At 34.5% G+C, this 17,500-nt stretch overlaps 1 protein-coding gene across 2 annotated transcripts in view; it reads right to left on the bottom strand.

Annotated features, from left to right (window-relative positions):
• LOC115209845 (con-Ins Im1) overlaps positions 1 to 17,500 on the bottom strand; it is a 156,207-nt gene that overhangs the window by 93,411 nt on the left and 45,296 nt on the right. Inside the window, exon 1 of one of the 2 annotated variants that reach the window (XM_036501179.1) lies at positions 8,529 to 8,575. The exons of the other annotated variant lie outside the window; for it this stretch is intronic. Within the exon in view, the coding sequence (XP_036357072.1) occupies positions 8,529 to 8,538 (10 nt within the window). The 5' untranslated portion in view covers positions 8,539 to 8,575. Of the gene's footprint in view, positions 1 to 8,528; positions 8,576 to 17,500 lie in introns of those variants that run through there. 2 annotated transcript variants of the gene reach the window in all.

Below are 17,500 nucleotides of genomic sequence, written 5' to 3' on the forward strand. Positions count from 1 at the left end.
CTTTAACTCTTTTATATACTCTTTAACTCTTTTACTTGTTTTAATCATTTTACTGTAGTCATGCTGGAGCACGGCTTTGAAAATTTTTTTAGTCGAACAAATCAAACCCAGGACTTATTTTTTAAGCCTAGTACTTATTCTTTCGATCTCTTTTGCCGAACCTGTAAATTACAGAGACGTGAACACACCAACACCGTTTGACAAGCGGTGATGGGGCGGGGACAAATACAGACACAAAGACACACACGCAAGACTATATAGATATATATGGATATACATATATATTTATATATGTAACTGAAAGAAGCCCGTCGTGTGTATGTATGGATATATATATATATACATGACGGGATTCTTTCAGCTTCCGTCTACCAAATCTGCTCACAAGGTACTAGTCGGCCTGAGGCTACAGTAGAAGACGCTTGCCCAAAGTACCGCGCAGTGGAACTGAGCCCTGGTTGAGAAGCAAGCTTCTTACAACACAGCCGAGCCTGCGTCTTGAAAAATATGAAAAATATGAACTAACTCACTAGGTTCTACACACCACACACACAACACACACACACACCACACACACACACACACACACACACACACACACACACACACACACACATACACACACACACACACATATGCCAGCTGGCACAACTGGATGATTAAGAAGTTCGCTTTGCGACCATAGGATTTCGGGATCGATCTTACCTACAGTGTGGCAACTTTGGCAAGTGTAGTTATGATAAACTCCGTCAACCCACAATCCAAGCATCGTGTAGACCGTTTAGAAGACTGTCGAGTGGGTTGCACCAGCGATTGAAAAGTCATGCCTACACACTCACCGTGTCACGTTGATTCTACATCAAAATTGTATTAAAAGTATGCATGGCAAGAGAATATTCAACCATATTGCAACGAGTAGATTGTCCATTTGATTACAAAACCTAGGTACTCATGCTACCTTGGAGAAGTGTATTCTATTATAGTCCCGGGCCAACTAAAGTCTTTGAGTGGATTTGTTAGACGGAAACTAGAAGAAACCCGTTGTGTATGTGTGCGTGTGTTTATTCCTCACGACAGATTGTATAAGTCTCTATAACTTAGTGGTTTGTTCCAAGAGTTCGATAGAATGAGAACCAGGCTTTAGAAAAATAAATACTTGGATTGATTCGTTCGACTAAATCCTTTCAGCTAAGTGCCCCAGTATCACCGCAGTCAAATGGCTGAAACAACTAGGAGATAAATGTTATAATTACAACATACATACATACATACATACATACATACATACATACATACATACATACATACTTACATACATACATACATACATACATGCATGCATACATACATACATACATACATACATACATACATACATACATACATACATGCGTTCTCAAATAAAGAGGAACAACAAATTTCAACCAAATACTTGATGTACAAAAAGGGCAGACGTGCGGGGAAAACTCCAAAATGTCATAATCGATGCAGATTTTGTGGAGTTAACATCCACATCATAATCAGTTGTCCAAAAATATTGTCGTAGTATTGTCTACCGATCAGACATGATGTTGTAGCCAGGACACTATTTTAGTATACATGAGCATGTATAGATATGCAAGTACATACATGAGAATACAAACATAAAGCAAAACATATAAAGCTGCAATTGTACTGGCTCCAAATATTTCACATATACACATGCAAAAAATACCCTGCTGATGTTGTTGAAATTCCAATGAAGGAACTAGGTTAGAAACCGACTCTTCCTCTATTGAAATAAAACTAAATAATGACATATCTACATACCCCCCCACACACACACTCTCTCTCTCTTTCTCTCTCTTTCTCTCTCTTTCTCTCTTTCTTCTCTCTCTCTCTCTCTCTCTCTCTCTCTCCGAGAACAGCTTCTCTTTTCTATATGTATAGAAAATATAAATGTGTAGTTTTATAATTTTTATCAAGGTTTTATACCCATATTTTCATTGGGATTTTTTGCATTGTATTGGGAATAGTAAAGTTCCTGAAAACTCTCATCAATGTTTCCAATCCTTCGCGGTATTATTTTCTGGATAAAGTGATTTGGGAGTATGACACAAGATGACGTCAAGAAATTAGAGGCAAACAACTCCATATAAAAAAAATTATCAATACAATGACTGAAGTTCTCAATTTAAATATAACTAAATAACAAAAAAAACATCATGTCCGTTTAGAGCAAAGATAGAAATAAATGTCTGTACTAACGTAGAAAAAGAGCAAATGCTTACACAGATATAAAATGTCAGTAATGACATCCCTACTTTTAATAGCATTTAGATACGCCTCCACAACCGAAGAACTCAATGATATAATCCCCAGAACAAAATAAACACTTATCAACAACATGTAATCTAACAAGCCATAGAACGACGCCAGCACAAATACAACGCAACAAATACACCAAACACCGCAGACATAAAAAATACCCAAAGTATATATCACTTGCTTTATATGAACTAAATGTTTATAACTACAATCTAGATTCAGTATTTGGAGTTGGAAACAGTCTAAATAAATTCTTTAATTTCCACCTCTTTTATAGTATCAACGTATTCTGAGATCTTCCGTCTTTTGCACACCCACTGAACGAGAGTCTCGTTTACTGTCACCAAGAGGAACATTTTCTATAAGAATTCCATTGTTTATATGATTGATAGCGTAATGTGTATATGCAATGATCTCATCTCAAAACAACGTGGCCTGATATTTCCTTTGAAAAGTATGGTAGCCCTCACTTTTCCTATCTCTCAAAACTTCAATTTTGAACTAACAAAATTAATTGCATTCATACTGAGCAAAACATTATTTCTTTCGCATATTCAGAAAAAATGGTACAATCAATATAAACTGATCGATATCATTAATGACTAAAACTTTCCAAAATTTCATTGATGGTCAACCAAAAGTTTTTAGTTTGAGATTATATTCCCTTCAGTATAGTTAATTCAAATTCATCCAGCATTCTATACGAATCCACCCAGAAGTTCTGAGATAATACTCTTATATGACTACCAATATAAACATGCATCTTAATATTAAAATTACTGAATTACTTATTGATCATTTTTGTATTGCTTTAGGAGACTTTCGTGAATTCTTGCAGTGACTCTATAACTTCGTTTACAATTATTTCAGAGCCGTATTGAAAATTCACAATTCATATTTGGTCCAAAAACAACGACGTGAAAAGTAACCAAGAATCGAAATTATTGCTTTGTACTCACTCGGTTGGTTGAATAATTGTACATGTCACAAATTGAATTCAGTGCCGTGTCTTAACTTAAATAGTTAAACAGTATCTATTTCCACAAGATTTTTAATGCATTCTGCGTTTAATACATTTACAATAAATTAACAAGGGCTTTTCAAGTCGATAGTTTCTCTAATTTATTCTCTAAAAAGTTTTAGACTTCTACATCTACTAGTCTACATTCCGATAATTTCCTTCGTGATTTTCTCATCGTTACTTCGGTGAGCACATTGAAGTCTATGCTTCGCAGATTAGATCATATGAAATAGCGAAAAATGTCCAGAAGTACGTCCTCCAATTTACAATATTATTTGTCAATGACTAATGTTGTTCGTTTTCTTTTCGTCGCACAATTACTTCATCTTATTTTTTCGATGATCACTATATTAAATATATTTGACAAAACCCAATGCATTTATATAGTTGATCTCAATCGGAATCGATAACAGCCACATTTTACGATTTGAATGATTTCCTCCCTACCCAACAGGGATTATTAATGTTCATAATTTCATTCTTTCACCGAGAAGGTCAAAATATAATTAAATGATAGTTAAAAAAAGAGAAACTCCAGATGCAGTTTCGAATGCGGTATAACAAAGAAACTAGTAGCATTAAGAGTTAGGAGTGCGAGTAGTGATACTGACACAGTCAAATATACGAAACCTGCTCGCTGACTTTACTCAGCAGGAGCTTACTATCTCTTCGCAGTACTCGCACCTAGCTTCAAGAAACTAGATGAGATTAAAAGATGAATATTTTAACAAGTGTTAGAATATTTGTAGCTGAGTGTAAACCGAACAACGATATTATTTTTGTACTAAGATGACATCAAACCAACACGTTCTTGTCTTTTACGGCGGGGGTGGGCTTTTTGTTGAAATTGCGAGTACATCAATTGTCAAGTTGTTGGGTGGTCTGAGACCTACCCCTGACACATCCTCACAATAACTGCCTATAGTAGTTACCCAACCGATCAAGCTGGCATCATTATGACCTAAAAGCTTAATCCAAATTGTTCATGGGTCAGTTTTGCTGCTGTGATTTCAATGTCAAGGAAGTAAGAGCTAGGGTAGGGGACTTGTTGCTGTTAACTAACTGTAAATGTCACACTGACAGGATTTGTTTCGGCAGAGTTGATAACTGTTAAAACAGAAAGCTCTCAGGCATCCTGAATGTAAAGGGATGAGACAGAGTGAATGCTTAAAAAATATAGCATCTGACTAAATTGATAAAGTGAGACTGTACTTGTGAAAGATTATCAGTTACTGCTAGTTAAATTAAGCTATGACAGAGTCAATAAATTTTATTAAGAATAGATCACAGTAGAATTGGGTTTAGACTTGGTGGACCCTAGACTATGTAAAATTTGAAAATTCTTTGCTAAAAATATATACTAGGTATTGCAAAAATGGAAAACATAAATGTCCTTTAAGTTATTCTGAGGTCTCTGCGGATTGTGGGATCATAAGATTCTGCTTCTTTAGCGCAAAACTAAATTAGGCATTGCATCACATCAACGGTACTAATTTGTGTACTTTTCGATTTATTACTGGACTATTTACCAATACAGTCAGTAGCAGCTCATAAAACTTATAGAACTGAAAGACTTTGACGAATCTTTTCCCAGCAACTATAGGAAATGTTTTATCGATACACGCATATACGTTTGTTAATGTGTATATAGTATATATATATATATATATATATATATATATATATATACGTTATGTATGTATGTATGTATGTATGTATGTATGTATGTATGTATGTATGTATGCATGTATGTATGTATGTATGTATGTATGTATATATGTATGTGTGTATGCGCGCGTCCGCACCTGTGTGTATGTGTGTTCGTTTAATCCTTTAGGATTAAGTAAGTTAAGTATCATCCCGTGCTGGTGGGTTGCCTGTATTTACAAAGCGTCAAACAGGACGCCTTGCTGTATTTGTTTCGTTTTAAGTGTAGATATCACTTGGATATAAAAACCGATTACATTTCTGTCAGTGACTGCAACCGATAGATATTATCAAGAATTGCAAACCTTTGGGGAACATAACTCTTTTTGACATGATCAGAAACTTCCCTGCGATGCGTTGCAATGCTAATTTCTTTTGTTATGATTGCGAACTATTCTTACCTATAATTTATATAAGTATAACTATCATTTTCTGTACGTTGACTTCCGTTGCCATATTTGAGGTTAATTTCGGTTATCAGTATTCTTATAAAATCTTTTACAAAACAAATCGATCGTATTTATGCCTTTGATGTTTCGACTGCTTCGTATGTCAAACGGTTTCTACTGCATGGAAATTATATTTATTTTTTCTTTGAATATGACATTTTATGAAAGCATTGTCTCAAGATTTATGATGAAAGCATTATATCTCTACAAATATCTGGAGGAGATATAGAATTTATATGCATGTATTTCAATGTAGCTTCGCTTCATTTTCAAGTGTCATCGTTCTATTTCTACCTATATATCATTATAATATTCTGCTAAACCTGATATATTTTCTCTTTTACTGATCTGTATGCTAATTGCTTTTCATAAAAGAAGTATCTTTATCACGTCTGTAAAGTGTTTCTACCTATAATTTCTATGACAACTTATTATTGAAAAAGTTGATTTTGATCTGAGTACTCTTCTAAAGTTTTCCCCACAGCAAACCGAGGGTTTGTTTGTATGTATGTATGTATGTATGTATGTATGTATGTATGTATGTATGTATGTATGTATGTATGTATGTATGTTTGTATGTTTGTATGTATGTATGTAAGCATTAATTATGTTTGTCATTATCCAGCTTGATTTCAAGATTTCTTGCCTATAGAGAAAGAGCAAGTTTCTAACTTAGACCTAAGGTTCATTTAATGGAATTTTGTATGTATGTATGCATATGTGCAGATTTGTATGTTTTGCTTTATGTATTCTCATGCAAACAGTTGCATGTCTAGACATGCTCATATGTGTATGTATGCATGTATGTACGTATATATGCATGTATATATGTATGTTTGCGTGTGTGTGTGTGTGTTTGTGTGTTTGTGTGTGCGTGTGTGTGTGTGTTTATTTGTAGATAGACAGACAGACAGACAGACAGACAGATAGATAGATAGATAGATAGATAGATAGATAGATAGATAGATAGATAGATAGATAGATAGATAGATAGATAAATAGATATGTGTGTGAATGCACACATATATAGTGCATGACCCTGTGGTTTGGGCACTGGACAAACAATTACAAATCCGATTTGTCCTTAAGTAAAGAACTGTTATTTCGCGATTTCCCAGTCTACTTAGCTGCAAATAGTACCAACTGAGTGCTGGTGTAACACTTTCTTCATACTGCTCTCACATTTTGGATGAAGGGAGGGGAGGCCTAGAGGGTAACTAAGTCTGCACATGACTATATGGGTACCGAAAGAAAAATAATAATTAGCAGTAGCCCAATTACATATTATACCAAATCATACTGCCTTCTGTGGTTTATTGTATTATTGTGTGTTGCGTCTATTGTATATGTGTGCATACATAGATGATTATATTTGTGTGTGCATTATATATATATATATATGTACATATATATATCTATGTATATATATACGTATATATATATATATATATATATATATATATATATATATATACATATATACATATATACGTATATATATACGTATATATATATATAATATATATATATATATATATATATATATATGTGTGTGTGTGTGTGTGTGTGTGTGTGTGTGTATGTGTGTATGTATATATATATATATATTATATATATATATATATAAACATATGTATATAAATGTATACATATATATGTATGTATATAGTGCACACTTGCATGCATAAATACATGCACACACACACACATGTATATAGTATTACTAGGGTATTCAGTAGATATGAATATATCTATGTGTATGTTTCTGTCTACACACATGCGTACACGTACACTTTAATACACATATATACGTGTGCACATACACATAGAAGTAGATACATGTGTGACTATCTATATTTGTATGTATATTTATACGTATGTTTATATTTGCTTAAATATTCATGTCTATGTGTATAATATATATATATATATATATATATATATATTATATATATATATATGCATAATTTCACATCCCTCACTTACATACAAACGCATGCACACATACACACACACTCCGCCAATCCTTGACATGTATCAAAAGATCTCGCTTCACCACTTTCTGTTTCTTTTACTTTTACAGTGAATGACATTGACTCATGTTTCGATATTTACAATAGTGCATCTTCTGTCCCTCAACGACCTTCTTTTACTTTTATCTCTTGCTTTTCGTCTTCACCATTTCTTTCGCATTGTTTTCGTACGTTTTTAATGTCCTCCTTGTTTTTTTTCATAGTTTAGTTTTTCTGTGTAACTTATCTCTGTCATGCCCTCTCCTCTATTCTCTTTATGGCAATAAATGTAAAATATTAACGATGCTATTTCTATCTCTTCATTTTCTTCTTCTCCTTTATCTTCTTTTTCTTTCTCCCTTTCTTTTTATCTTTTAGGAGGAAAGACAGTGCCCATGTCCTTCTACAGGGCTTCGGTGACTGGTTGATGGAGGGAGGAAGGTATCCTCAAACTGGAGACTGTTAAAGGCACACAAGGTGCAGTACTTCCCATTCTGTTATTTAAATCGACCGGCTTGCCTACATCCGTCTTTTTCATTCATTTTGACCAACCATAGTGGATTTTAACTCCCGATTATAATACAAATGTCTAAAACAGACAACCATAGCCTTGCAATCAGACGCCGCAGTTTTCAATGAATTTCCCTTAACTACATTTAGCATCCCGAGGTTACTTTCTGTTATTGCTTAAAATTGATTGATTTTTATGTTAGCTTTCAGAGGTGATATCCAGTGTTCCCGTGAAACTTGCTTGATGAGAGAAGAGTGCTACTACACCGCTGACTTGCTCTTACTAAACAGCATAGATTCAAATTTGTCAGCAATCTCCTTTTAACGTAGAGAATAGCAATGTTACCATCTCAACTATTTTTTTTTAGTGTCAGATAGAATATTATTGTTAATAAATGGTCTAATTGTTTAATAATAATGTATTACAGGATGATTACGAGCTGTCATGTAGTAAACTGAAGTTACTATATGCCCGTGTCATTCGTGATATGTAGCTATCAATAAGAGTTCATTTAGATTTACCTGGTGTCATGGGCTTAAAGTGAGGTAGAGAGTCCGTCAGTTTATTTCTTTCAGGTGCAATGAATCCAAGAAGAGAACATTAGTAGATGTGTATGTCAGAAGTACGATTGACCAGGTGCAAATTCATTATATAACTGATTTACGAAAGGAATGTTGCTAGTGAGCAGAAAAAGAGAGGGACTGACAACTGAGCACTCTTTGCTTCTTACTGTTGATATCTACGTTATTTATGGTGATGCACCAGAATATTTACCTGAGTTGACGATGTAAATACCTTAGCGTGTCAAATGTTCAATGAAACATCAGCTGGTCAGTGGATCATAAAATGTTCAGTGAACAAAAAGCGCAAAATGGATCATAAACTCGTCAGTGGATTATAAACTCTTCTAAGGACCATAAAGTCACCACTGACTCAAGAAGTAAAAAATTTAATCTGAATAAAAGTTTGATTTGTTATTATTTTTCCATGAAATGACCTTGGCTTCTTGTAATGTCAGGCTTCAACAGGCTGAAATTTTCTCTCCGAACTACCCGAGTTAAACTTCCGCCGATATTGGAATGTCTCTCCAAATTAAGTTCTATCTTTAAAGCTTCTTTTAAATCATTCTGCAAGAATATTGACTGAGTTTTAATGAATCTTTACATTAAGTGGGAAATGGGTTTGCGTGTAACTTGATCTAAGTTCCACATGAATCTAGGTATTCCTTGAATCATCGTGCTAAATTCACTTACTGTACTGCACTAACTTTAACACTGTATTGACTTGTTTGTTATCCAAAAATGAGATTTGATTGTTTACATGGTACATGTACTTTAGTCTTTGTTGATAATACATCTCGTTTAATATGATATATCAAATTATCAAATTATATAGTTAACATTGCTTTTAATTGTAATCAGTTAAATTTAAATTGGCATACGAATGACATTTATCAGACTATTAAATATGTTGTATAACTGATATTTAATATCATGTATTCAGTTCACTGTATTTATAGTTCTATATTCGGATGATAATCTAATATTCATTTAACTTAATCTATTTTTGTTGCTATTTCATTTACACGTTATACACATAGAATAAATTATATGGTGAAAGCTATCTTTCAATCATCCTGTAATCCATTAACATTAAATAACTAGATCATTTGATAGCCATCCTATTATTTCTAGCATTCCGATTAATACTATCGAAGGCATATTAGTTAGAAACGATCTTAAATTTTGTCCCTTAGTGGTGTAAGTACAATTTCTACCGGTATCAGCTCCAGATTCAGTACATTACGCATTTGTGCTATACTGAATTCAATTCAACTGGCTGTAAGAGATGGAGGGTCCCTGAGTCGATAGAACCACAGTAAAAAACTACTTTATGGTATTTTGTGGCATTTGTGCATCTTAACGTGGATATAGTATAGAAAGCCACAAAACTAACTACGGTATTCGTCTCGAGACAGCATCTCGTACAGATGTATTGAACTAAAAAGCATAGTATCATATCATTAGCAGAGGAAAAGTGTTCAGCAGCGGCGGTGAAATTGCTAAGTCTAGATTTCTGGATTTTTTTCTTTTTTGCGTCATCAGTAGCAAATATCTTCTAGCAACTGCATTATCCACTTTAAGTAAAATATACACAATGCTTTTGTTAAAAAGGTGACTTGCTAAATTACTTATTTCGTTAAGGGCTAGAAGTACCATATCATGTGTACATAGGCTAAGCATATTAGTCTTAGAAGATTATTCTTGTTTTTATTTTTATATGGTATTGTTTCTAATGTTTTTAAGTCACCGAAAAACAGAGTTTAGATTATATTTGCTATTCTGAAAAATATGGTCTGCTAACTTTCTCTGAGCCTTTGTACTATACTATATTTGCGAGCGAGAACTGGCCATACATTCAATGTATCATTTTACTGGAAAAGATTCCGGATCTTTCTTTTTCTCACTTAGATACATGCCTTCTTAAATAAACTAATCAACCTTATCTATCTTATACACTGAAACAGCTATAATTAAACTCTGCTGTTTCTCGTTTGTTCTCCGGAGACAAGTTTAATATAGCTGTTTATCTTGAAACAATTTATGAACCAATTATGGATCTGACTGAAATAGATATTGAAAGCTTTACAGTTGAAGATATTCACAGAGATTATTAGCCATTGACACTAATCGATTTTAACAAGATCCGGCTAACCTTCTTGACAGATTTAGCGATGCTACACTCACGCTTGCATCACGCAGACATCACGCACAGTTAAAGCGCAATCGTACACGCACTTGCACACGTATTCATTCTTATTCATACTTATATATATATATATATATATATATATATATATGTGTGTGTGTGTGTGTGTGTGTGTGTGTGTGTGTGTGTGGTGTGTGTGTGTGTGTGTTGTGTGTGTGTGTGTGTGTATAAATATATGCATACATATATATATATACACACATACATGGATAGATACATAGATACATATATGTATATATTTATATATATATACATGCATATATATATATACACATCATACACACAAACACACACACAGACACATGTATGTGGTGAGCAAAATGAGGACTTTGTAAAAATTTAAACATGAAATTTCATTTGAAGACATGGAAGTGGGGAAGATTTTCATGTGATGTGCATTTTGTAAGGTTTACTTGCCGCTGGGGGATGGTAATAAATTAAATTTTAAATTTATGGAGTTCAAAAGAACTTAATAAATGGCATGGGGGTAAAAAAAAAACCCAACAATGCTCAATAATTTTATAAATTGATGATAATATATTGTTGTGAATTAGTATTGTAGAGAATCTATATTTATATCTGAACCTTAATGCAGATGGAAGTTAATGGTAAATAAATTAAAAATGACGTATATAGCTGTGTTGGGAAATATGTAACAATGCTATATATGTATATATATGTAACAATGCTATATATGTATATATATATATATATATATATATATATTATATATATATATATATATACAATGGGGTGGATGCTTGTTTGTGTTGGTTCTTTTTGTATGTGCTAACGGAAGATTATGTATAAATAGCGTTGTAAAGTGATCGTCATAAGATAAAAATTTTTACAAGCTTTTATCTATGGACATTAAGCCATTGCATATCCGTCTTAGTAACTTATAATTCACAAAGGGCTTAGCGAAAAATTGTCTCAGCATAGCCTCAGTCCAATGACTGAAAAAAGTAAAAAATTAATTTTAAGAATCAATAATCTTTATTATTTTGAATTTGCGTCATATGTCACTTGCTGTGAAAAAATGCTTTGGGAAAAAATCGGACAAGCGATATGAAATTAAATATTAATAAAATACTTCATAAATATTTCCAGCGACGAATATTTGTTTCTCTGCTTTACCTTTCCTTCTTTAGATAAATCCCACTGCAAACCAGCTCATGCAAATCTTTCTTATTATAACTTCAGGTTTCCCAATACCTTTGCAAGTCGTACGTATGTACATACACTCATGAATGTGTGTGCGTGTGTTTGTTTGTGTGTGTGTGTGTGTGTGTGTGTGTTTGTGTGAGTGTGTGTGTTTGTGTGTGTGTTTGTGTGTGTGTGTGTGTGTGTGTGTTTGTGTGAGTGTGTGTGTTTGTGTGTGTGTTTGTGTGTGTGTGTGTGCGTGTGTGTTTAAATGTCGGTGTGAATATCGGCGAAAAAGACAAAGAAAAGAAAAGGAAACATAGAGAGAGAAATAAAACCAAAACAGGGATTTTGTGAGACGAGTTACGTATGTAGTTTGTGAGAAAAGTACATAGAATTTATTGATGACTGAAGTCAAGTGCGAGAAGTAAATAAGTAAAGTAGCAAACAGTCAGAGAACAGAAATCTCATAGCACCCCGCCACCCAGTTCAGTCTGGCAAGAAAGATGTTTGGAAAGGTGGAGTTTAAGAAATTGCTGTCGCTAAAGATCTCATTCGTGGGAAATCACTCGTTATAACTAAAAATTGCCTAGCTAAGAAAAAACATTTAAAAATGCTCATGTGTGAGCTAACCCAAAAAGAGAAGACATTTAGTAGGGGGAAAAAGAGAGGGAAAAGACAAGGATATATAAAACTACACCTTGGTATTTACCAAAGATGCAACACAGTGGGATAGAACGCGGGGTCTAATAGTCACGAAGCAAACCATTTCAAAATATGTGTCAAGAATACAGTATATAGTGACAATCATGGCTGTGCAGTTTAGAAGCTCGCTTTGCAACCACGTCGTTCCAGATTCAGTCACAACGCAGCAATTTGAACAAGAAACTTGTACAATAACCGTGGGCCACCTAATGCCTTGTAAGTACATTTGGCAGAAGGAAACTGTGATGAAGTTCCTCGTTTATATAATAGGTAGATAGATAGATAGATAGATAGATAGATAGATAGATAGATAGATAGATAGATAGATAGATAGATAGATAGATAGATAGATAGATAGATAGATGATAGATAAATAGAAAATATATACAGGTTCTAAGGTCTATGTAATAGACTTTACCTTTCCCTTAAATTTGATACTTATGTAAGAAATTAATATTCATACCTATATTTTTGAGAGCTTTTATCTCCGTTCGTCGTAGATGTCTTATTTCGGGTTGATTACCGCAGTACTAGACTAGATTCGGACTAGGAAACAGAACAAAATACCAGATGATGATAGGAGATCAATCAATCGAAAAGTGGTGTAAATGTAAATATTGTTTTAAATTTCATCGCTAAAGATCACTAGCGTAGCTGGAGGTAGGGGCAATCCGCCCCAGGCGGCACATACCGAATGTCCAAATAATTATATTTCAAGAAAGGATGTTTGACATGTGTCGTATTTGCACAACAGTTAGGTGATATTAGGTTGGCGTACATACATACATACATACATACATGCATACATACATACATACATACATACATACATACATACATACATACTTACATACATACTTACATACATACATACATACATATATATATACCTATATACATACATACATATTTACATACATACTTACCTACCTATATACATACATACATGCATACATACATACATACATACATACATACATACATACATACATACATACATACATACATACATACATACAATATGAGTGCTATATTATAACTGCTGAGTAATAATGGACAAATCGCTGATTCACCGAATTTCTGCGACTGACAAGAGAGTGTCAGTAACTTGGTACAGGGCAAATATCGGAAATATTGCTTGAATTTCCTTTCTAAGAGAACCGTTTACTAGTCATGCTGAAGCACCCTTCAAAGCCGTGCCCCAGTATGGCCGCAGTACTGAAATAAATGAAAGATAAAAGACTCACACACACACAAACACACCACACACACACACACACACACACACACACACACACACACACACACACACACACACACACACACACAGGGGTAAGTCAAAAATTATTTGCACCCTTTTGTAATTTATTAAGATAAAAGCAGTGGTTGAACATTTACAAAATTTTTCTGACGTAGTTCCTTTGATTTTTCGATGTATTTCTTCCAACGGTCCACAAGTTTGTTTATTCCAGCGGAGAAGGTTTTCGGCTGGTCGCGCAGCCATATATGCACCACTACCTGCACTTCTCCATCCGTAGCAAAGCGACGACCTCGTAAAAGATGTTTGAGCGACCCAAAGAGTTGATAGTCATAAGGGCTGAGAATTGGATTCTGTGCAGTAACTCATTCTAGCCACTCGAACCCCAATCTTTCAATGGTTTCAACGGTGTAGGCGGCCGTATGTGGGCGTGCATTGTTGTGTAACACTGACACTTGATTTGACAATAGACCACGATGTTTGGTATGAATTACTGATTTCAGTTTGTTTGCCAGGATTTCACTATAGCCTACACTGGTAACTGTAGACCCCTTTTATCAATTAATGTTTCAGTATAGACATTTTTGCGTTCTAAAAACAAAAACAGCAGCACTTTTTCTGTGGAAAGTTGAGTCTTCAATTTCTTCTTTTTTTTTTTTTTGGCTGACAATTACGGATGTGTTCACTGTATACTCTGCCTTTTAGATTCAAAGTGTTAGACCCAGGTCTCATTCTCAGATCTCATTTCAGATCTCAAAGCATTGGAACCAGATCTCATTCTCCTTGACTATCCTCTCCAAAAAAACTTTGCCTTCATCGTTGTAGCGGTCGAGTAAGCGTTGATAGACTTCCACATGACAGTGCTTATGCTCTTCTATAAACTCTCTTGGCAACCATCTTGCACAGACTTTATGGAAGCGATTTCATATGCAGATCCACGACGAATTTTCAGAGGACATATTACTTCATTGATGGTCACTCGTCGGTTCGCCAGAACCATATCTAGAGCTTGTTGAATCTTCCCGTCAGTGGTGGAGGTTGATGAGCTTCCTGATCCCTCTTCGTGCATTACGTTTGTCCAGCCAGTCTTAAATTTCCTGATCCACTCCCACACACTGCTAAGCAGTAGTACGCTATCCTTGTATTGTCCAAAAAAGAAAAAAAAAAGCCTTCGATAAATTTCGGCTCCTGAAACACTTTCAGACCAGAGAACTCGGATCACTGACCTCTCTTCTTCCTTAGTGCACAATGCCAGTGGAGCAAGAGTGGTAAAAACTGGGTTACGTAAGCACGCGAGCGCTAAAATCAGTGCCCCCGACTCTAAGAAAGTTTTGGCGAAATTGTGGATAAATAATATTTGATTTCCCTTGGTGTGTGTGTGTGTGTATGTATGCATATATGTATGTATATATATATGTGTGTGTAATATATATATATATATATATATATATATATATATATATATATGCCTGTGTATGCACACATAGATAGATAGATAGATAGATAGATAGATAGATAGATAGATAGATAGATAGATAGATAGATAGATAGATAGATAGATGATAGATAGATAGATATAGTGTATGTATGTAATATATATAGCTGGGTATGCGTACAGTATTGGCGAATATATCAATGTGCGCATATATTATTCACATATATATGTATGTGTGTGTGTGAGAGAGAGAGAGAGAGAGACAGACAGACAGACAGACAGAAAAGCGAGGAGATAATATGCGTGTGCGTAGTGCGCGTATGTGTGTGTGTATTTCTCCGTCAGCAATAGCCTACTTCACACTGGCAATAAAACAAGAAAGGAAAAGAGGGAAATGAAAAGATGAAGGATCTTCGATGGAGCAGTTAGAATGAAAGACTTTGAACTAGGCCCAATATGTCTTTTCTATTGCTCTTAAAACACCATGAACTTGGCATTTTTTCAGATAGACAGTAAAGGGATTCATACATACATACATACATACATACATACATACATACATACATACATACATACATACATAGGCAATGTAGGTAAAATGGAGTGTATGTAGGTTAATAGCTAAATTGATAGACAGATGAGGCATATATATATATATATACATATACACGTTGGGTAAGGAAAATGGTGTGTGTGAGTGTGTGTGTGCGCGTGTGCAGACAAAATCTAAGGCACACAAGATAATCTCTAACGTAACGAGGTAGGTTGGAAAGTAAATAAATAGCTAAATAGAGAAGGTAGATAGATAGATAGATAGATAGATAGATAGATAGATAGATAGATAGATAGATAGATAGATAGATAGATAGATAGATAGATAGATAGATAGATAGATAGATAGATAGATAGATAGCAAGTAATTAGTAAAAACATTAAAGACACTGAGACAAAACAGAAGTTAAGATAGAGATAGGTAGGTAGATATATAAGATAAACATATAGCCTTGGTAGATCAATGAAGATTATAACGATGATGCAGATTAGGTTATTTTTTCTCCCGATTCCACTTCATATCCTTCCTGATAATAGTTATTTATACACACTTGTGCACAGATTTGTTCGTTCATATAGTTCAGCAATGTCTTTTAATAAAGAAGGTCGTCGTGTGTCAGTGAAGGTAGAAAGAGCAAGAATAAGGCCGGACAAAAAGCTTTACAGCATTTCGTCTATCTTTAAGCTCTGTGGTAATCATCTTAGCCTTTCACCCTCTTGAAATCGATAAAGTAAGCACCAGTTGAATATTTAGATCGATGTAATCGACTACTCCCCTTTCCCAAAATTTCAGGTCGTGTGCTTATAGTAGAGAAGGTTATATTATTATTAGTCTCCTCTGAAGATCACTACGAATTTGGCATCTTCCATTAGTATGGTTGCATTTGGCGGTGCCAATTAGTGTTGAAAGTACTTGGGAAAATCTCGATTGTTTCTGGGCATTCTGTGCCATGCTTCCTTCACACGCACACACATATTATCATTTCAGCCACCTCATTAAACACGGGGAAGTTGTTATGATTCCAATCATGCAGCAACTCTATTATTTTACCAAAAAGCAAACATTTGTTATTTGTTCTCAACATTAGTCTTTTTCTTACATCTCTGGTGAAAAGTTCATTGCTTCCATCAGTACTTCGTGAATCTTCTCTCTGTTGTCTTTCCTAAGGTCAGTCCCACCCAAGTGAATCCGTTACACAGCCACAAGGTCAACATTGCCTTTCATTCTTTGGTAGTCGATAACAGAAAGTACTAGTCAACAACTAAACTCCTCAAGTCAATTTTTCTAGTCTTGTATGTTGTTCGATGAATAAAAGCAACCTAACAGAGAAAAGTACTCAGTGTCATAAATATGCGATCAACTAAAATGCTTCTTAGCGAAGAAGGAGAAAGAACACATATATTTTCGTCATAGAAAGAACAAACAAGAGCTTTCCTTATGCCCTCAAAGCAGCAACTGGGGTTAGCCCTGGTAGAATTGTAGATAGGTGAAATGCGAATTGCAGAGGGAAGTAGCAAGCGCTTTATCATGGATATATGGCTAGGAGCATGTGAGAGAAACGTCATATCTGAAATGACAAATCCTTATGTGCTCCATATTAAGTGCAGAAAAAAGTCAGTGATCAGGGTAG

Source organism: Octopus sinensis, linkage group LG3, assembly GCF_006345805.1.
Source record: "Octopus sinensis linkage group LG3, ASM634580v1, whole genome shotgun sequence".
NCBI lineage: Eukaryota > Metazoa > Mollusca > Cephalopoda > Octopoda > Octopodidae > Octopus > Octopus sinensis.